Source organism: Vitis vinifera, chromosome 9 (genome assembly GCF_030704535.1).
Source record: "Vitis vinifera cultivar Pinot Noir 40024 chromosome 9, ASM3070453v1".
NCBI classification, from domain to species: domain Eukaryota; kingdom Viridiplantae; phylum Streptophyta; class Magnoliopsida; order Vitales; family Vitaceae; genus Vitis; species Vitis vinifera.
In genome coordinates, this window is record NC_081813.1 from 2180442 (window position 1) to 2201573 (window position 21132).

Here is a 21132-nt window from a genome sequence, read left to right on the forward strand (position 1 = left end):
GGAAAGTGACAAGAGAAATTGAAAATTTATATTTCAATGAGTGTATAAATTTAGTATTTTCTTTTTTTGTCTGTCTGATTAAGAAATGATGAATATGAATTTAAGGCTACCTTTTGTTGGTAAATCAATGTCATTAAGATGAAATTTAAAAATTAGATAGTTTTACTACTATTTATCAAGGGGGAACTTGAGTGGGTTAAGTCGGCTTGATATTCAATTCAAAGAATAAATTACATATATGTTTGAAGCTTAGTCTAGCTAAATTTAAGTTATTCAATTTGAGTTTAACTCGAACATTTTTTTTGTCAAACTCGAGTTGAAATCAAGTTATGCTTAAGTATGAAGAAAAAAAAAACATGGTTTAAATTAACGTTCGATAAGTAAAAAAAAGCATGGTTTAAACTAATGCTAAACAAACGTCTAACTAAACTTAAGTTATCCAATCTAAGCTTTAACCAAAACATTTTTTTTGTCAAACTCTAACTGAAATCAAGTTATGCTTGAGTCTAAAAATAAATAAATAAAGGAGCATGGTTTAGACTAACGTTAGATGGGTCAGATAAGATTAGACTAGATTGTATTAAGAATATATATAATGTGATATCTCACATTGAATAAGAGATAAAGTTTTTGACGCTATATATATAGAGGTTCTTCTTAATCGTATAAATATATTTTAAAACCGTGAGAACTCTTTGAGTTCAAAATAAACAATATCTATACGTTTGGGTGTGGGTCATTATATTTTTTTTGTCCCATAAAGAGTGTTTGTTCATTTAGCTCAACGATTTCATAGGATACAACGAAGATATTGTGTTTATATGAGAGTAGAGGAGAAAGTTATTGATGAAATATATGTAGAGGTTCATTTTAACCCTAGAGACGTGTTTTAAAGTCGTGAAGATCCATTTGAGTCCATAATAAACAATATCTATATGATTAAGTGCAAGTCGTTACATATAACATATTAACATATTGAAAAAATGACTTACTCATAAAAAAATATATTTCAGTAACTATTTATATGAATAAACCAAATTTGTTGATCTCATCAACATTATATGGATTGATTTAATAAAATTATTTTCTATAAGATAAATTATTTGAATATCAATTAAATTTTAAAAGTTAGTTAAAATTTAATTATTTATAATATATTATCATCTAATTAAAACTATTAAATACTCAATTCAAGTTTTGATTGTTCCGTCTTCCAATACAAGTTCAACCCGAGTTTACCTCAAATTAATTTTTGTCTTAATCCAACCCAAATTGCAAAATGAGTTGCTAAACTCGCCCAAAATCAAATGAAATTAAATAGGTCGGGTCCACCCAACTAAGTTGGATTTCTCTCAAAATCTTATAGAAGAATTCTTGAAGTAGCTTCTTCTTCATAAATATGGTGATGATACTCATCAATTTGTAACTTCTTTGAGGCAAATTCCTCCACACATTATCTTTATGTCTTTTCATCAAGTGATAGAAAAAGCATACTAATTGTAAGATGCTCCATACATGAAGAGCCAACCATTACAAAGATGAAAAGATCACTTGATAGATAAAAAGATAGAAGAAAGTGAGATAGTCCTAATCAATGGCACAAAGCTCTTCTAGAAAGAGGACATATGGGAGGGTACAAGACATGGTCATATCACTTGGAAAAAAATGAGCCATTTAAGCTCTTTTAAGGACAAACCCCACTTGTGTGTTGGCCATTGGGGACTAAGGGTGACCATGTGCTAGGTGACCCATTGCCCCAATTTTCTAGGCAAAAGTGTTGGACCCACCTTTACTTTGCCATAAGGTCCATATAGATAAGAACATGCCCACTTAGAAAATTTTACCCTAGCATTAATCTTGAATAAGGATCAACCCATTGTGAACCCTAAGCCTTGGCTAAGGTGGTATAGAGAAGATTGGGTGTAGATTTAGAATGATTTTGGCTAAGGTGTTTAGGTTTATATTGAAAAGACTTTTGATTTCTTATAAATTAATTTTTATATTTAATTTTTTTTAATAATAATATTATTGGCTTATTAAAATTTTGATTTTGGCTTTCACCTTGCTTTTATATTTATAGCTATAAACTTAAATGGACAATAATATTATACACTTATTTAGCCAAAAGGCTCACTTCAAAAGTCAAAAAGTCCACAATGATTGCACCCATCATGAGTCCTTTCTAGTGAGGGTCCATGGTAAGCGAAGCGACACTGTAGTACCGAATCACTCCCACGTGCCGCATTTTCTGGAGGAGGAACTCACTGTACGCTCCTCCACCATAAAGCCGCAGGGCCCTTTCAAATCTTCTTATGTGGCAGTCGTTCATTGCGCAGATTTCACCACCGTTAAATACTGTTCAGGATCTGTCCTCTCGCCACGTGGGCAGATTTTTGAAAAAGCAGATAAACTTTGTGCTCCGACAGGCTTGAGCAGGGCCACGTGGCGGTGGTGGCCGGCGTTCGTTTTGTACCGAGCTGTCTCTTTATCATCGCTGTCCCTACCATGAGTAGTGAGGTCTTATCCCTCAAAGACGGGTAGTTGGAAGTGTCGCGCCACTCCACAACTACCAAATATGTCATACCAAAAGGCTAATTATTCCATCCATCATCAATCTCAACCGTCCAATTATTCAATGATCTCACTTTTTTTATTAAAAAAAAAAAAAATCTACATAAAAAAATGCTTAAAATTCAAAAAATATATATATATATATATATATATTAAATATGAACTAAATTCTTGAATAAGCCAATCAAAAATCTTCACGAGAAAGTATTTGTATTGGCTTTCATGTTAAACTTTTCTTTTAACCTAAATATTATTATAAAATTGTTTTTTGACATGTATATATAAAAGAAATTTAAGGGGTATTATTAATTTTTTAAATATAAAATATGAAAATTAGATAACCATTTAAAATAATATAGCTCGGATAAATTCTTTGACTCAAATTCCTTTAAGGCTCGTAGAATAGCTAATAAGATCTTGCTCTTTGCACAAATGTTGTTGATTATTTTCTTTAATAAATAAAAAAATATTATCGAATAGCTAAAAATATAGGATTATTGAAATACATTAGGCATATTTAGAGCTTATTTGACAACAATTTTAAAACGCATTTTCATTTTTTTTTTTGATATTTAAAATATTTGTTTTTTTATAAAAATTTGTAAATTTTAAAGAGATTAGAAATGATTTCTAATAATTATTATTAAATGGATTCATAAATTGTATTTTTTGAGTATTATTTAAGAAAATGTTGGAATTTATTGCAGTTGCTAATATTTCTAAATAATTGGGAAAATATAAGAATTATTCAATAAAATTAAAACATTTAATTTTTAAAATATTTATATTTATTAGGTTTTGTTTGATTAATTTGAAGGTGTACCGAGAGTAATGGACCTCAGGCACACTAGATAACTCCCACCGCCCTATAATTTATTATTCAGTACGAGACGTCCTACATTACCTCTTTAACACCGCCTCCATCTTCTTAATATTGTTCTCCTTCGAGGCTTCGACACGAAGTCCACTGTCCAGCGCCTCTAAGCAGAGACTCGCCGGAAATGACGACGTACGGCACGATTCCGACGTCATCTGCGGGAGATTCTCCGAGTCTCGAGTTCGTCTCCCGCGCAAAGGAACGTCTCAGATCGGGGCTCGCCACCAGGAGGCCATGGAAAGAGATGTTCAATATCCGGTCAATCGGACTCCCGATCAACTTCCCCGACGCGGTCAACAGGGTGAAAACGAACATCTCCTTTTTCCGGATGAATTACGTTATAATCGTTCTGCTGATTCTCTTCCTTAGCCTCCTGTGGCACCCGATCTCGCTAATCGTCTTCATCGTGATGATGGCGGTGTGGCTGTTCCTCTACTTCCTCCGCGACGAACCTCTGGTGGTTTTCCACCGTACGATTGACGATCGTGTGGTGCTGATAGTGCTTTTGATTCTTACAATCGTTTTCCTCTTGTTGACTCACGCTACACTCAACATTCTGGTATCGTTGCTGATCGGAGTGGCGGTGGTGGTGCTGCACGCGGCGTTTAGGAAGACTGATGATCTCTTCCTGGACGAAGAGGCCGCCAGCGCTGGAGGCTTGTTGACGACGCCCGGCAGCACCGCCGGGCCTTCTTCGTCGTCTTAAGCAATGTGGAAAGGGTAGTTTTGGAATTAACCAAATCCTTGGAGGATCTCGTGTTTTCAATTTTTATTAATTAATGTTTTTGTAGCTCGATTTTCTTTGGATGGTTTAATTGATTGTTTGTATCATTGTTTATGTCTTTTGTTTGTTGTTCATCTTCTCTCTTCTTCCCTTTTTTTTTTGTACTTCCAATGGTAAATGTGATGATTTGGAAACAAGATCATCAATGATCTTGAAATGAATGGTCTGAAATTTTCTTCTTTTCTTTGAGAATATTATAACCGCGTTTGGGGAATATCACTCCATGATATCTACTATGATAATATGAGTATAGTTTATATGCAATCAATTTAATTGGTTAACATTTTCGGATACTTTTTCCCTCTTTCTCAAGCAAAATTTTCATTTTCTTTCATTTTCTAATTTTCATTTTCTAACTAACCAAACTTCAAGAGTTTTTTTCATATTAATCTTCCTTTGGAATTTAATTGTTTAAAGTTTGAATTGTTTTTCCCAATTTGAATTCACCAGCAATGAATTATCAATCCATTCTTACTTAATTATATTCATTTCTTTTCGTACCATTTAAGTCTTAATTACCAAAAACATGACATCCTAGTGGATGAGATCCGAAGTTGTTATACCATTAATAATTATGAAGGTTATATGAAGGTTATAATGAATAAGGTTTTTAAAAAAAAAATCATTTTGATAATTATGAAGGTTGCACATGATAATGAATAAGGTCTTAGATTTGATTAATTTATTAATTAGGATCCCTTTTGAGCTAAGTAAGTTATTCAAACTCCATGTGCGCTTAAGTCACTTAAGCCCAATAAGGGAACCATACAAATACTCATTTTAATGGTCTTTTGAGTGTTATCTTTCAAATCCGAAGAGAGAGTGAGAGTCTAGACATTCACCCTTCCAAAGTCCACTCTTTAGAGTGTCATGGATATAGTTCGAGTCATCAGACAAAAAATTTTGGATGTATGAAACCTTCAAAGCATTAATACATGTTCTCAGATGGATTTTGATCTGGGATTATCCAAATCGTAGGTATGAGTTTTAATCTCTAGATTTGTATTATTCTATGATTTTTGAAGTCATTTATTTCCATTGTGTGAAATCTAAAGATTTTTAGGAATAGATGCATGTACCTTACGAGATCTAGGGCATGAGAACGATGTAGTTCGAGGTTCACAACATGAGGTTCATCTTTGATATCATTTATAACAACCTACTTCTAAGTGTATAGATGTTTTTCACTGTAAGCTCAATAGGCTTTCACGACTTTAAATGTTTAAATATATATATATATATATATATATATATATATATATATATATATATATATATATATATATATATATGGTAAAATTCACTTATATAACAATCAAACAAATCACATGATATTCCCAAATTATTTTATAAACTAAGAAACAAATTAGAACATATTTCAAAAAATATTATTTGATCCACTTGAATATAAACATTTGATACTTTAATAATAAGATGAAAACAAATATAAAGTTATAAAATAACTCACTACACTATTTACTCTTATTTCAAAGAAGTCAAATTCTTGAAAGAATTTATCCAGACCTTTAAATTACATAATGAAACAAATAATAAAACTTTCTTCTTTATAACTCTTCAAATAAAAAATTCTCCAAACTCTCTCTATTTAAATAATATGGAGAAACCATAACTGTAGGGACCCATCCCACACATGGCACACATCTCCTGATGACGCGTGGCACACATTCTCATCCGGGTTAATCTCATCCGGATTTCTCCAAGAGTACACGTGGCGCGCTTCTCCTATCCGGACTACCTCAAGGAGAGGCACACAACACTCATAAGCTTAACATCCGGACGACTTCCACAAATGCATCCGGATGACCAACATAGGCCATCCGGATACATTTGACCAGATCATTGACTAAAGTAAGCAAGTCTTACACGTTATCACAACAGCCTGTCATGGCCCATGTTCCGCCACCTGCAGAGTGAAATGACAAGATGAAGTGACAACAAGTCACTTCCCACGATCACCTACCACAATCTCTAACAGCCGCATCACTTACCACGATCTCTGTCAGCCGCCCGTAGGGTCATGATGCCCCTGCCACCACCTAGTGTCATCATGACAACACAAAATATCTCCCCACCATTAAAGAGGGGAACAAAGCTTCTGATACTATATATACAAACCTTCACACAAAGAGGAAGGTAAGCTTGCTATACCTAGTAAAAGGCCAACTGATTTAAACTCTCTCTCTGAATCATGGCTGACAAAACCATCGGAGGGTGTGTCCGGACACCCCGTCCGGAAGCCTTTTGCAGGTGGAACGACTGAATCAAGAATCTATATTGGTTGAGATCGTGCGTCCATTCATTTGGTAACTACGTGGATCACCAAGGACATGAGGCCTCAACAATAACAATAAAAATTGTGGGCAATTAAAATGACCCAAAATATCTTACTTATCTTCTCTATTTTTACTTTTTTCTTTTTTCTTTTTAATTTTTGAAAGTATTTTTAAATTTTCAAAATACATAAATATCCCTAAAATCAAAAATTGGCCTAAGAGACCCTCATTACTTTAAAAGTTGTCTATATGATTAAAAAAAGAGTTTATACTTATATAGTGCTAGGAATTTTTTTCCTTTATATAATGTGAGCTATCATAATTAAAATTCTAAATTTGGGAGAGGCTAGAACTCGAGCTCAATTCTTCCTTATAGAAACTAAGTTCTTTGCTATGTGGGCTAACTTCCTCTATGACAATTAATTGTGAGGTAAAATGTAACTCTATAAATTTGGCCTCATACCATACTACCATCATATCCTATGTTCCAAATGAACAAACTTTGTCATTTTCTATCGTTTACACGGTTGAGGAAGTACTTCTTATGAAAAGCCCCCTTGAATTGTTCCCAAACTATAGGTCGATGACCCTTTTAAGGCCTCTTGGTTATATCCCACCAATGATTTGCTTCTTTGTCTAACATAAATATTACATAAGAAGCTATTTGTTCCTCAAAATAGTCCATAACATCAAAAAATCTCTTAATCCATCCATACATATATATAGTCATCAAATAACTTCAATCTTTTAAAGTCATCAAATAAGCTACCCTCAAATATTGTCTACTTTAGACTCGATCTATCTTATGACTTTAAAAAGTTTTTATATGGTTAAGAGGAATTTATACATATATAATATAAATTTTTTTTTCCCTAATCAATATGTGACATCAAAATCATCCCCTATGGAGACATGAAGTTCCCACCATATCTCATGGGATTGCAAGACCAAACGAGTAAACACTCTTAAAAGGCCGAACAAATAAAAGTCAACATCAAAGTCAATAATTGACTTTGATACTATTTGTGATGACTCACCCCCTTTAAATATTGTATATTCTAAACCCAATAGGTTCCACCATTTTAAAATACGTTTACATGATTAAAAGTTTTTAACAATATATATGTATAAACTCTTTCTAACTATATAAACATGTTTTAAAACCATAAAGGCTCATTAGGTTGAGAGTGAACAATATTTGTATGAGAGGTAGTGGGTCGTTACAAGTGATATCAGAGTTGATCATAGACCTCAATGTTAGTCTCTATTTGTTTCATCTCGCAAGTTTGTTAACCTGTTTGGTTTCACGATCCTATGAGACATGATTAGAATATCGTATTTGCATGAAGAATGATTGTGATATCCTACAATAGATAGAAAAAAAAGTTTTTGATATTGTGTATATATATATATATATATATATATGGACTCCTATTAATCATGTAAATGACTTTTGAAGTCGTGGACCTCATTAAAACTAGTCCAGACAATATCTATATGATTAAGAGCAAATCGTATATTTACTTTATATTTAGTTCTTAAAAAAGACGAAGAAAGAAAATAATGAAAAAAAAAACATAATAGCATATTAAGGTTCAAATTTAAAGTTTGCATAATTTTGGATGGACACTATAGACTTTTTGCAAATATTAATTCAATTTTAAAATCCTCTTTTCCGTATAAAAAAATATAAAAAAATCATCCCACATGCTTTTAAGAAAATATGTATGAAACTTCTAAATATTTTCTTAATATTAAGTAAAAATATTTCCATGTTTATTAATTTTGATAATTTGAAATTTCTATTTACCAAGTATATAATTTAAAATTCAATTTTATTACAATTTTCCCCACAACCAAACACAATTTCCAGAGCGCCTTCTTCAATGCGAAGACTCTCTTCACGCACTCTGAAAATCAGATAGTGTCATTGATTAAACCAAAGCCGTGGATTTGGTGAGGCCCCAGAGAGTGTGCCATGTCCCACCACGCATACGATCCGTACTACCATCACGCCCAGGGGGACCGGTCGGGGATCAACACACTGTTCGTCTCCGGCCTTCCCGACGACGTCAAGCCCCGTGAGATTCACAATCTCTTCCGCCGCCGTCCAGGCTTCGACTCTTGCCAGCTCAAGTACACTGGCCGTGGCAATCAGGTCTAATCCACATTCTACTTTTCTTTTCTTTTTAAAAAATTTTGATTTTTTTTTTTTTGGGGGGGTTGTTTTTGGGAATTGGGAATTGTTTTCTTAGGAAAAAAAAAAAATCAGCAGGAAAATGGAGGGAAGGAGAAGAAAAGAAAGACTTTTTTTTTTTAATATTGTGATTTTGTGTTGTTTTGGAATTGGTAATTGTGTTGTGTTTTCTTTGGAAGTGGGAGTTGTGTTTTTCTTAAGAGAGAATCAGTGTGTATTTGGTTGCCTAGTAAATGGAGGAAAGGGGAAGGAAGGTGCGATAGGTGATTAGGTTTTCCTGTTTTCTTAAGAGAGAATCAGCCCCTATTTAGTTACACAAATGGAGGAAGTAGAAGGGAATTCTGTTGAATGATATGCTATATGTTGTTTTAGAAATGACAATTAGGTTTTCCTATTCTTCCGGGAAAACCAATTTTGTTGGGTTGGCTGTAAAATGGAGGAACGAGAAAGCAGAGAGAATATGTTTTATGTTGTTTTTTAAGGCAATTAGGGTGTTTTTTTTTGGTGAAAAATCAGCCTTTGTTTGGTTGCATAGAGAGTTGAGGAAAGGAAAGGACACGGGAAGGAAATTTTGAATGTTGTACTTCTTTGTTAGTTTTGGGTTTGGGCTTCTAGGGTTTTCAAGAATGTTGTCTGGGAAATTTGCTCTGTTTGGTTCTAGGGAAAACGGAGTAAAAGCCAATAAAATGAGATTTTGGGTGTGTTTTATATTGTCAGGACTGGTTGAGAGTGTCTTTGGGTTGTTTGAGAAAGTTAGTATCATGCATTTTCTCAGTAACAGAAGAATGTGATTATAGGGTTCTCTGCATTTTCATAATTGCAGTGTTTCACATTGCTTGCTAAGATTGAATATTCAGGTTTATCAGAGTAGGGTCCCATTTCATGGACTGTGCAAACTTTTAGAATGATTTAAGAAGAGAATATTGATAAGAAGAAAATGATTTTTGTCATGTTCCGGATTCTTTGACATTTCTGTGACTATTTATTTTTCAAACATTTTGAGATGCTTCAAAATTTCTTCGAGAATGCTTGTTGGCTATCACTTAGGCAGTTTATTTCTTGTTTGCAGGTTGTTGCATTTGCTACCTTTTTCAATCATCAAACCGCAGTTGCAGCACTTCATGCATTAAATGTAAGAATGCGTGTTCTTGACAGAATATATCCATTCCTTTTTTTAGGGAAAACCTTATTGTCATTTGAACACAAGTTTCATGATCTTTGGTAGATATCTATAGATATGTGTTTACTTGTCATGAATAGAATATTGCAATTCATTAGAATTTAATAGCTTGTTAGCTGTGATGAAATTAAAAAAATGGGGAAAATGTTGTTTCATTGGTCAATCAAAATCGTTAGATGACTTATTATTTGTGTTCTTATCTTTTGATTAAGGATTTATTTTAAATGATAACATAACCAAGCAAAATGTAAATGAGAATTAGATTCTTAAGGTTTGTTTGAACATTGTAGGGCAGTCATCTTAAGTAGAATTATATCCTTTTCTGAACCCGACCTAATGGAGCCTGACATTAGCTAAAATGCATTTTACTAAAGAAGTGAAGACATAAGACATAACCTGCCCTTTAATTGCAACATCTTTTTCCCCTTTTCAGTAATTTGACAAGTTAGAGAGTTCTTTTATTTTTTTATTCAGAAAAATATGACAACAAAACATGTAACATTCAGTGGTAAATATTGGAGTAATTTGGTGCTTGAAATGTTAACTGAAAATTTTCAAGGATAATGCTAGTATTTCCTGTTCAAGTAGTCAACACCTTGGAAACTGGTCGGAAATCAAGGTTTCAGTTTCAACCGTGTCGGTCCAGTTGAGATATTAAACCAAAGGGATTATATGACTAACGTTACCAGCATGAGAATATTTCTTTAAGAACTTTTGAGTCCCTTCTTACTTGTCACTTCTATGATTATCATTTTCAGGGCGTAAAATTTGACCCTCAAACTGGATCCATTCTGCACATTGAATTGGCCAGATCAAACTCAAGAAGAAAACGTGTACCAGGTATACAATTTCATGTCAGGCTGAAGACAATTGTAATTTTGAACTTGTTTCCTAAATCAGTATAATGAGTTCTGGTTAAGTTTTATCTTTGAACTCCAATTTCATTGTCAAATTATCACATTGTTGGTTTTTGTTCACAGGTAGTGGTGCTTATGTTGTTATTGATAAAAGAAGTAAAACATCAACCAATGCCCACGAAACATCAAGTGATGACGGTAATGTGCTGTGAACATTATAAAATCTTATGAAAAAGTACTGATACCGCTTATATGCCTGTTAGCAGCACCCACTACTTCATTTTTGGCCTCATTTATTCCATTTGATAATTGCTTCTAGAATCTAGTTTTCACATCAGGAAGTCACTGCCTCCTCATCTGACCCTAAATTGTATGGCTCACTTGCACATGTTGGCACATTTTCAACATTCAGGAGATAGTGAATCTGATGAACCGGCCAAAACAAGCAATCCTGACTCTGGAAACAATGATGATTTAGTGACTGCAAAGAGGTTGAAAATGCTCTCCAGTCTCATTTTGTGAATTTGACAAAGCTTAGCAAATAGAAAGAATAAAAGCTTTTGAGTTCCTGCAGTCCTTCTTGCAGGAGACTAACTGTATTTCTTCTCCATTAATTTGCAGTGGTGAGATGGCAGTTGATCCTGACAGTACTCTAACGGCTGTAAATGTAAGTGAAAAAGCATAATACATTGATGTTTTGTTAAAAATTTTCATTCAATTATGGAAATGACTTTGTGTTCTTACTTCTTGATCTACTGCATTTTGGTTTCTTGAAAGGATAGTGCGTTGAACTCTCTATTATTTGTGAGTTTAAAAGTGTGATGTAGAAATATAAGCATGCATACACTCAATAGGAACTGTTAATGCAATGAGTTATGAAATTCTCTTTTTCTCTGCTTTAGGTAGGATTGATGCTCTACTTACCATCCTGTTCATCTTACTTTTAGTTCTATACTTCTATGGATGCTTAGAAATTTATTTTTCCCTTATATTGGGGCATTACAAAAGGAGAACATTTGTCCTCTTCTTTCTGGTCTAATTGAGGATCCCCGAAATCGTTCTGTTGAATTTTTGTTTTCTATGATGTTGGTTTTTCAAATAAAAAATTTCTTTATGGTCTTCAATTAGGGGCTTGAACAGGAATGTAACTCATTTTTGTTGTTTTCTCAAATTATAGGGTTGTTCAAATTCTGAGGTTTTCGGACTGTTGTGAATGCATCATCAAAAGTTTGCATGTGTTTCATGTGATTGTTAACAAGTGCTTGCGTATCAAGTGCCTCATAAATCTCTATTAGGCCCCTTTTTGTTGATTTCTGCAAGGCAATAAGATCTTTTTTAAGCTAACTAAGAGCTTTTGTAGATGTTGAGGTAAATTTTATTAAAGGAGCTTTGGGGTTTTTTTAAGAGGAAAAAAAAAAAAAGAAGGAAGCGGTTTAAGCTGGAAGCCAGTATGTTGCTTCTCATTGAAGCACTTTTTTTGACTTATGCACTAATTTTTAATATAATTTATATAATTTCAATATTGCCTCTTTAAAAATATGGTTTTGGCCTCAGTTTCAACTTCTAAGTGACTCAGTGGTTGTTATGACTTGGCTGTTGCAGGAGCAGCCAGAAAAGACAACTGATGCGGGTCTCCCACCATGTTCCACTTTATTCATTGCAAATCTGGGTCCAACTTGCACTGAAGATGAACTGAAGCAAGTTCTATCTCAGTAAGTTGCCTCTCCTTATCTTGTTCTAAACCTCGTTTTTTGTTGAAATTCTATGCTGTCTCAAGAAGTGCTTGATTCCTATGTCTACTTTCTATGTCCTTATAAATTGCATCATTATCTATTGAGTTTTTATGAGGAAATTTGATGGCTTTTATGCTGTTTGGTGCCAGATACCCAGGATTTAATGTGCTCAAGATGCGAGCTAAAGGTGGAATGCCTGTTGCATTTGCTGATTTTGAGGTATAATATCGCCAATGGCAACTATGGACTTCAATTTTTGCTAATATGTTAACCATCTAGTAACTGATAATCATGGTCGGAACATATGTTATTGGTTATGATCTATCATGTTTCAACTTGGCAAATGATGATCCCAATTAATTGGGGTTGCTAGTAACTCTTATTCATTTACGAAAATTATCATTCTTATTTCCTTTTCTGAATTCATTGAACAAGGCAATTTGTCGTCATTAACGTCTTTCATTCCTGGCAGGAAATTGAGCAAGCTAATAAGGCAATGGATGCACTTCAAGGCAGCATGCTGGCATCCTCAGACAGGGGTGGCATGCACTTAGAGTATGCTTCACCCCTTCAATTATTCTACAGCTTCATCATCTAAGCTCCTTTCAGATAATCATCACATTTCATGATAACTGCATCTAATTGATAGTTTCTCAACATGTTTTGCAGATATGCAAGGTCTAAAATGAGGAAGCCCTAGAAGAAAGAGGAGCAAAGCAAAAATTTTCCAATGGTTTCGGAACCTTATCTGTACCATACTGCAGAATCCTGTTTTCTAAACCTGGCAGTGAAATTGTGCCAGTGTAGGAACCATGTGAGGGTTCATAGCTGTTATTGGCTTGTCTTCCTTTGGATTCTTTTTCCAGGAATCAATGTGAAAAACAGTTCCTAAGCCTGTTAAGATCGCCCTAATCTTTTAATACCAGTTCCGTAACTTGCAACTGTTGAATTAAAGATTTTCTTCACCTCATAACTGCTATTAAAGTAACAGCAATAAGACCCCATTTAAGCATTCAATGTCCTCTTGATTTCTTGCACTAGTGCCATATGGGGCATTGGTTTACAGGGTCTTGTCCAATCTGTTTCATCATCTTTGGACTTTGTGCTTTGAACACCGCTGGAGTTATGGAGTTTTGGAGAGGGTCCATTTTGAGGATAAGATCACGGGCGATCATAATCAGAAGGGTTTGGGTCTGGGGCCACAAATACAATCATGTTAAGGGACATCAGACACGGAGACCATATAATAAATGAGTTGGCTGAAAGTGAAAGCTACAGAGGACCAAGAAAACCCACCTTTAATGCCCCCATGTTTGTCCATTATCTGTCTTCTGAACCTCTCAGCTGTTATCTACATCAGACAGACTTTCCATGTTTGGACTTTGTCCCTGTGTTTTCAATATTTTGCAATTCAAATGGTTGGATTTCATTCACCCCCTCATTAACATCCTTGGCATTTCATGTTCAGTGCTTTGATCAGTTAACAAAAACATCTGAAATAACCCAAAAAGGACAGGGAGACACAAGCTGAGCAAAACATATTTTTTGAGAGCTTCTTCCTTGATTCAAACAAAAGACATCCACCATTGTTCATATTGCCATTTGGTATTTTACTACTCTTTCTCCCCATCTCTCAATGAATTACAAAACCTTGCTATCCCTCCTAACTTCCCCCTCTACTGTACAGAAGCAAAATCTAGATGACATTGGACAGGAAAAGAAAAACAAGAAAAAAAATCTAAGTGAAAAAGAAAATAGGCAAATGCATCTTCAGCATTCCCATACATGTAGCACTCCTAGCCTTACAATTTGTCTTCGCTTGAAGTCCTCCTGCCCTTATCCTTCTCCCAGAAGGCTGACCTTAGCGCTTCAAGGGACAGCTTACCACTGAATTCTTCATATGCCTCGTTTAATATTGGACCACTGTAATGTTGATGCTGGTCTGACCAAATCCGCCCACTCTGGCTGCCCACATCATAACCCGGGGTTGCCATGTAATTTGAGTCCATAACCATGTCTCCCTCCAGAATGCGTAACACCTTCATACACAAAGAACATGAAACAGGTAAACAAAAGCCTGGCTGAAGATTTTGGAACCACCTAGATTTCTCGATAGGGAATCAACTCTAATGCAAATCAAGTTTTGGAAGCTAGTGACAACTTTTTCAAAGATCAGAGCTACATATTTTCAGTGAGGGTCTAGTAATGTAATCTTCCATAACCAAAATTAATGAGAAACTTTTGAAATGATGATTTTTAAGTAACAATTAAATAAAAATTGCTTAACAGTTTGGGAAAATGCTCTAGAAAAAGTTGACCGGTTTTCTGTTAAGATGTTTCTTACCTGTGACATCCGAGGCCTTGCATGAGGATCCCTCCGTATGCACAAGGATGCTGCATGCAACATGCAATAGACCTCCTGCTCCGAATAACAGTTTCCCAGCCGTGGGTCTACTAGTTCATCAATGGCATACTCTTCCAGTAAAGGACGTGCCTGAATAAGATTTTAAAACATAAGCAACAAAAGGGAAAAGGAAACCAAGAAAATTATCTAAGATCACTTTGCCCAATATTAATAGGTTATTTGGTCTGAAGAAGGCTTAAATCATACCCATTCAGTGAGGCATTGCTGACCCTTGGGCCGGTTAAGGTCCACAGCTTTTCGTCCTGTGACAAGCTCCACCAAGACAACCCCAAAAGAATATACATCAGCCTTTTCTGTGATTTGGCCGCTTTGAGCATATTCTGGAGCCAAATACCTACATAACAAGGAGCAGAATAGCTCATTTGATACTATAACAGTGTGAAAGCATTAAAGTTAAAGCAAAAGCTGTCATTCAGTAGTTACCCAAATGTTCCAATTACTCTTGTTTCCACACCCGTGTCTCCATCAGGCTGCCACCTAGCCAGGCCAAAATCCCCAACCTAATCAAAGCAAAAGTAGGAGTAAGGTCAAGCTTTCTATATGCTATCTTTACCAAGTAAAACACAGATTCCATACCCCTTGAAAAAATAACATCACAATTGTCTTATTTATCACGTTCAAATATGTTTAACTTTGAAAAAATGGAAATAAGATTAAGAAACTGGCATACCAGTGGCTCAAAATCATGGGTGATGAGGATGTTGTTGGGTCGCATGTCACGGTGGACAATGCAACCCACTCTGCATTCTTCATGAAGATAACGCAGACCTCGAGCAGCTCCAACAGCAACTTTTTGTCGAGCAGACCATTCTAGTGGATCTCGATGGCGTCCTGAAAGTATCCAAACCATATAAATTTATAGTCAAGTAATAAGAAGAAACTAAGCTTCCTCATGAAAAAGACCCTGAAAAAATGGCTCAAGAATTAATGGCCGTCATGTTGAAGGAGGTCATTATTTAAATAAATAAAAAATCCGATTATTAATGATGACATATTTTGTGCATTTGATTAGTAGTAGCATTCCGCACAGGGAGGAACAGAAATTACCATATAGATGAGAATCCAGTGAGCCATTGCATATATATTCATAAACCAGCAACCTTCTTCTGTCTTCTATACAGTACCCAATCAGCATAACAACATTTCGGTGCTGAGCACAGCTCAGGACTTCCACTTCTGAGCAAAATTCAACATCACCCTGAGAACTAGCCAATTTGTGTTGCTTCACAGCAACTGCTTGGCCATCAGGTAGGACCCCTCTGTGGACAGATCCAAACCCGCCTTCTGCCAAGAAATTAGCTTGTGAAAATCCACCAGTAGCAAGCTCCAGCTCGGCATAGCTGAACCACCTTGGGGGCTTTCCAAATACAGGAGCCTTGTGTTGACATATTGAACACAATGGAGGTGGACCAGGAGGCGCATTTCTGGATAATGAAATTGCTTCTCTAACGTTCCCACTGAAGTCCAGTTCTGACCTATAGTTCATCATTCCAATTCTAGCATCACGATCAATTTTTGAGAACTTATCTAGCAAAGCTTTAGACGTGGGAGGTTGAGTCTTATCCCTGGATTTCTTTGAACTTTGTTCAATATGTTGTGAGGATTGATGATGAGAAGTGAGAACACCTGCCATCCAAGGTTGGAACCCAACACTTGAAGATGGAGATAAATTTTCATTGTCAGTGTCTGAACTAGATTCATCAAGATCCAAATTTTCTTTTGTATGTGATGATTCCTCTTTCTTTAGGTCTCCATTCACTTCGGAGTTGAAGAATGGTGAGGTTCCTGGATCTGAGCTTGATACTGATGAAGTTCCAACTTCAGTTGCAGTGAATGGTGTCCCCAACTCCGGACTACTGCTTGGAGTCACAACTGGCCCCCGAATGGACTTCATCGAGTCATTCTTGGTTTTAGAATGTTTTTCAGCTGTTTCACCTGGTTCAGAAGGCAATTGACAGGCTGTTTCAGATTCCATCTTAGGTGATCCAACCAAATTCAAGCGGAGAACTTTAGGTTGGGAGCGCTTCATAACCACAATGTTGCATTGCAGCTCCTCCATGCAGCATTTTTCCTCATGTTTGAGCTGCCTGCACATAACACAAGTAACTTTTAACCAAGGGAAGAGTAATGAAAATAAGGACATAACTGCTGAACCAAGAAATTAATAGACAACAGCTTGACAGAGAAATAAAGGAATTCCCAGGAGGGAAATGAAAATAAATAAATAAATAAAAACATTTTTATGGAAAAATTAGAAAGAGTATATTACTTATCCAATACAACCCAATTAGCTTCTGTTCTTTTGGCCTCTCCAGAAACTGCTCCACATGGTGATCCAGAGACAATCTTTATCTTGACATTTATCTGTGAAATGAACGGATCAGGAAACACATTAAAATCCTATAAGCGTCCCTAACACTGAACCATGTACACGTTTATTGAGGCACTCACCTTGTTTGGATCATAAACATCATGAAGCTGAAGGATCATCTGTGAACAAGAATCTGTAATCTCACATTTCTGCTCTGAACTTGCTCCTGAATGAGATTTCCGGTGACCGCTCGCACAGTCCCCTGCAAATCTTGGGAAACCCCATAATTTTCTACCTGAAAAGAGGAGAAAAAGTTAGTTGCCTCTAAAAAGTCTATCGCCATATCAGTGGATTTTTTGAAGAAAATGGAAATCACCAGATTCCTTGAAACTCATGAATTTCCTTATTCAAAACCAAACTTCACCTAGATGTAGAACTTCTGAAACTTCAATTGCTATTATCTATTCAACAAAACAACTGATGGTCGTTTAATTATCGATCATACAAACCCCAGTCTTCCAAGCCGGAGACATGAGATCTGCAGAGATGATTACCTTCTCTATGTGCATTATAACCACAATGCCAACAAGGATCCAGGGATAACATTACCATAGTATAGCCCACGCCACCCAAATATAAACCAGACAAAACAAACCAGGACATAAAACTGGGAACAGATTTCAAAAAAATTCTCATGATTGGACAAATTATGTACTCAAAAGTCGAATCTAGTCTCTAAGTGATCCTACAGAAACAAATTAACTAGCCTGTTGAAAACTAACATCTACCCAAATCATCAAAACTTACACCACAAAAAGCACCAAGGGAAATGAACATACTGATCAAGTGAAGCACATTCTTCATTTTCTATGCTCTCCCTAGAAAGAACATATGATTAATATGGAAACATTCCAATCAAGGAATCAATCCAACATGAAAGCGCAAAGGTATACCTGGGCTTTGTGCAGGGACGACAACAAGCAGAGTAATGCAATCCCCAGGCTGCACAACATGAGTTAAGGCCCATACCAGAGCAGTTTTCGGGATTTCTCTCGACGCCTTCACCGCAACAACCACCTTCTCGGCAGCCTCCGAGGATTTCTCCTGCTTCCCTCTCTTCTGATCCTTACTCATTAGGCCACCAAATTCTACTCACCTCCTTGGTTAACAGATCCAATTTCCCACACCCATCAAACCCATCTCAGTATGGAAGCTAAACAACCACTGGCTTCTCTAAGACAACAAAATATTTGCATTATTAGCTTGTCCCCACCACCATGTTTGATTCAAAGACATGTATCAGAAACATGCTTTTCTGCTCTCATCAGTAGCCCCAGAGCCCCCAAATGACAAGACCCTTTTAACCAATTCAGTCCAATTACCCAACAGAAGCACACACAAGAAAAAAGAAAAAAAGGCTAAGAATGGTCGATGGAATAGAACCCACTTCCCAATTTGTCTCTCTTTGATCAACCAGAGAATCTTGCAAGCTTATTCCAAAAATAGTAACAGTAATCCTTGAATAGATCTATGGAAACTTCAAATATTTTGGCTTAGTAAACGGAGAAACTGATTCCTTGCCTGCGTTTGATGGGAGGTTCAAATCTTTTGAGGAGTCCTCAAGAGAAAAGGGGTATCAAGGCACTGTTTGGCATGAGATGTACGATAATGCAAAACGACACAGCACCATAGTAGACCTCAACATATGTGCATCAGTAGCATGGCTTTTGAGCCTTCAAATCAGGGAGTCAACCCAGTGAAAGAAACAGGTTCAGATTCGCAATGCCCAACCAAAAAAAAAGATATGAAATGATGAACTGACAAAGAGAGGCGTTGCTTTTGCTTTTGATGTATGTGTCTCGAGAATCTTTGCTCAGAAACCTCAATTTTGAACCTTAAAGCTTCCCCATTAGCCTCGTATCGACACCAACTGGATCAAATCCTGCACAAAAGTCATATCTGATCAGCATCTTCCACAAAGTTCAAAAATAAAATAAATAAAACTCAAACTCCCTGTTTGGTTGCCGAGAAAACGTGAGGAAAAAGTAAAGAAACCTTACAGTTCGAGGACAGAAAGACTCAACTTACTTGAGTTGAATTTCTTTCCCCCTTTCATTTTCTTCCTCTTTCTCTTTTCTCCAAAAAGAAAAGGAAAAAGAAAAAGAAAAAACACTCAAATGTCTGAACCATAAGATCCAAATTTTACTTTCCCATCTCTTTCCCTTCCTTTCCCAGCAACCAAACTAAAAACACGGCAAACAAAAGTGTGAGCCACAACCTACAAATCTCAGCTTTGAATTCAACCCCATTAAGAAAAACGCCCAAACTCTATGATTCAACCTCAAAAATAACTTCTCACAAACGCAACCGCAGCAACCTCACGTGAAACCCATGATACAAAAACACTCCAATATCATTTTAGCTTTTAGTTTCCGGGAGTTGTTCTTTCACATCAGCCAAACAAACACTTCCACGCCAAAAGGTACGGAGAAAAGGGGTCGGAAGAGAAGAAGATCGAAGAGTTACACCCACCCTGACCACACCCAACAACAACACCCACCACCCCACTACCACATCCCCAAAAATAATCAAAACCCAAAAAAAAATAAAAAATATTGTGGGAGATGGAAGTAAATCAAGACAAGATTGTTTGTGATGGCCTAGTAAGAAAAGGAAACTATGAATTTATATATTTATATAAAATTTGATAATGTGAAAATGAAGTGGATGAGTTTGTTGTGATTGTGGGTGCATGTGGATCAGCACCCTCAGCGACACCACCTCTGCTTCTCCCCCATGCTGTCAGCTTCTTGCTTGCATTGCTCGCCTTCCTTCTTCAATCAGTCTCCTCTCTCTGCATATTTTTTACTGTGTGGGTCGCCGTCAGTGGTTGTGTCCACTGCTTTGCCCTTTCTTCTTCATCTATTTTCACTCCTGTCCTCTCTCATTAGCCATCACCACCCACCATCTTTTCTTTTCATTTCATTTTTGGGCTCCCATTCTAAATTTTTTAGCAAAATTATTTTTTTAAGTATTAGAAAGAAATAAGTTAATAAATAAATTTAGAAAAAAAAAAAAACCAAACAAATTACCAAAAAAAAAAAAAAATTCCCTACTTTTATGTCTTTCCAAACTTATCAAAATTCAAAGAAAAGGGCAAGGAAGATCTACGATACGATTTTAATTGAAAATTTTAGATATTAAAGGTTTGTTTGGTTTTTTTTTTTTTTTTGTAATTTAATTTTTGTAATTATTTTTAATTATTTTCATCCATTTTAAAAAATAATTATTAAAATACGTTAAAATCATTAAAAATAAAATATTAAATATAAAATTATTTTTAAAATATATTTAAAAATATTAAAAATATTTTAAATTTTTAGATAGAATTTTATTTTACAAACCATTATAAAACAATTTTTAAAAAAGGTTTTGAAAATAATTATTAAACAAGCCCGATAGTTAATGTTTCCTTCTACTCTTATTTTTCTTGCATGATTTTATTATTTAATATCAATAAAGAAATATATATAAGTTTAATAATTTGATTTGATTTTAATAAATAATTAGGATTATATAATAAATTTTAAATCAAAAAATTAAGCAATGGAATGGTAGTAGGAAAAACAAAATGGATTATTCATGAAATTATGAATTATTGTTTTTAAAAGCGATTCGAATCATTTTTCATATATAAACAATAATTTTTCTATTTTTTTTATCAACCGCTTATATATATTTGTATTTTCAATTTTTGATTAGAAGACTCCATGCAAAACATTTGATTTTTTAAAAATAAAATAAAATTACGAAAATGACCAAATTTTGGGCTCATGTTAGAGAGGTATTTCATATATTATTAGGATGGTATATATATTTTATTTTAAAATAATAAAAAAATAA

At 35.1% G+C, this 21132-nt stretch overlaps 3 protein-coding genes across 8 annotated transcripts; 2 read left to right on the forward strand and 1 right to left on the reverse strand.

Moving 5' to 3' along the window:
* The first annotated feature begins 3400 nt into the window (after positions 1-3400).
* Positions 3401-4411, forward strand: LOC100258362 (PRA1 family protein F2). The gene has a single exon (XM_002279736.5). The coding sequence runs from the start codon at positions 3573-3575 to the stop codon at positions 4152-4154; it is 582 nt and encodes a 193-aa protein (XP_002279772.1). The 5' UTR covers positions 3401-3572; the 3' UTR covers positions 4155-4411.
* A 3844-nt stretch (positions 4412-8255) lies between these two features.
* Positions 8256-13447, forward strand: LOC100263499 (protein WHI4). Its single transcript, XM_002279832.5, has 10 exons — positions 8256-8684; positions 9793-9855; positions 10662-10743; positions 10884-10958; positions 11173-11251; positions 11382-11427; positions 12363-12472; positions 12643-12712; positions 12966-13048; positions 13163-13447. Exons 1-10 carry the CDS (start codon positions 8505-8507, stop codon positions 13191-13193), a joined length of 819 nt encoding a protein of 272 aa, XP_002279868.1. The 5' UTR covers positions 8256-8504; the 3' UTR covers positions 13194-13447.
* A 574-nt stretch (positions 13448-14021) lies between these two features.
* Positions 14022-20180, reverse strand: LOC100244602 (inactive protein kinase SELMODRAFT_444075). 6 transcript variants are annotated; one of them, XM_010656245.3, is made up of 10 exons: positions 20011-20180; positions 18183-19171; positions 17370-17524; positions 17188-17282; positions 15966-17005; positions 15589-15749; positions 15342-15418; positions 15105-15252; positions 14838-14987; positions 14022-14532 (listed from the first exon to the last, which is right to left on the reverse strand). In XM_010656245.3, the coding sequence occupies exons 2-10, from the start codon at positions 18361-18363 to the stop codon at positions 14296-14298; spliced, it is 2244 nt and encodes a 747-aa protein (XP_010654547.1). In that variant the 5' UTR covers positions 18364-19171; positions 20011-20180; the 3' UTR covers positions 14022-14295. The 6 variants fall into 6 exon arrangements, with proteins under 6 accessions (XP_010654547.1, XP_059595436.1, XP_010654546.1 ...); XM_059739453.1 differs by having other exon boundaries at positions 19570-20166; XM_010656244.3 differs by having other exon boundaries at positions 19512-20166.
* Between the last annotated feature and the right edge of the window lie 952 nt (positions 20181-21132).

Excerpts from the sequence above, each read along its gene's own strand:
- LOC100258362 (XM_002279736.5), top strand. The coding sequence starts at position 3,573 with ATGACGACGTACGGCACGATTCCGACGTCATCTGCGGGAGATTCTCCG.
- LOC100263499 (XM_002279832.5), top strand. The coding sequence starts at position 8,505 with ATGTCCCACCACGCATACGATCCGTACTACCATCACGCCCAGGGGGAC. Across the intron at positions 11,428-12,362 it reads GTACTCTAACGGCTGTAAAT|GAGCAGCCAGAAAAGACAAC; the intron begins GTAAGTGAAAAA and ends TGGCTGTTGCAG. Across the intron at positions 12,713-12,965 it reads TTGCATTTGCTGATTTTGAG|GAAATTGAGCAAGCTAATAA; the intron begins GTATAATATCGC and ends CATTCCTGGCAG.
- LOC100244602 (XM_010656245.3), bottom strand. The coding sequence starts at position 18,363 with ATGAGTAAGGATCAGAAGAGAGGGAAGCAGGAGAAATCCTCGGAGGCT. Across the intron at positions 17,283-17,369 it reads ATGTTTATGATCCAAACAAG|ATAAATGTCAAGATAAAGAT; the intron begins GTGAGTGCCTCA and ends TTCATTTCACAG. Across the intron at positions 15,253-15,341 it reads AGAGTAATTGGAACATTTGG|GTATTTGGCTCCAGAATATG; the intron begins GTAACTACTGAA and ends CTTGTTATGTAG.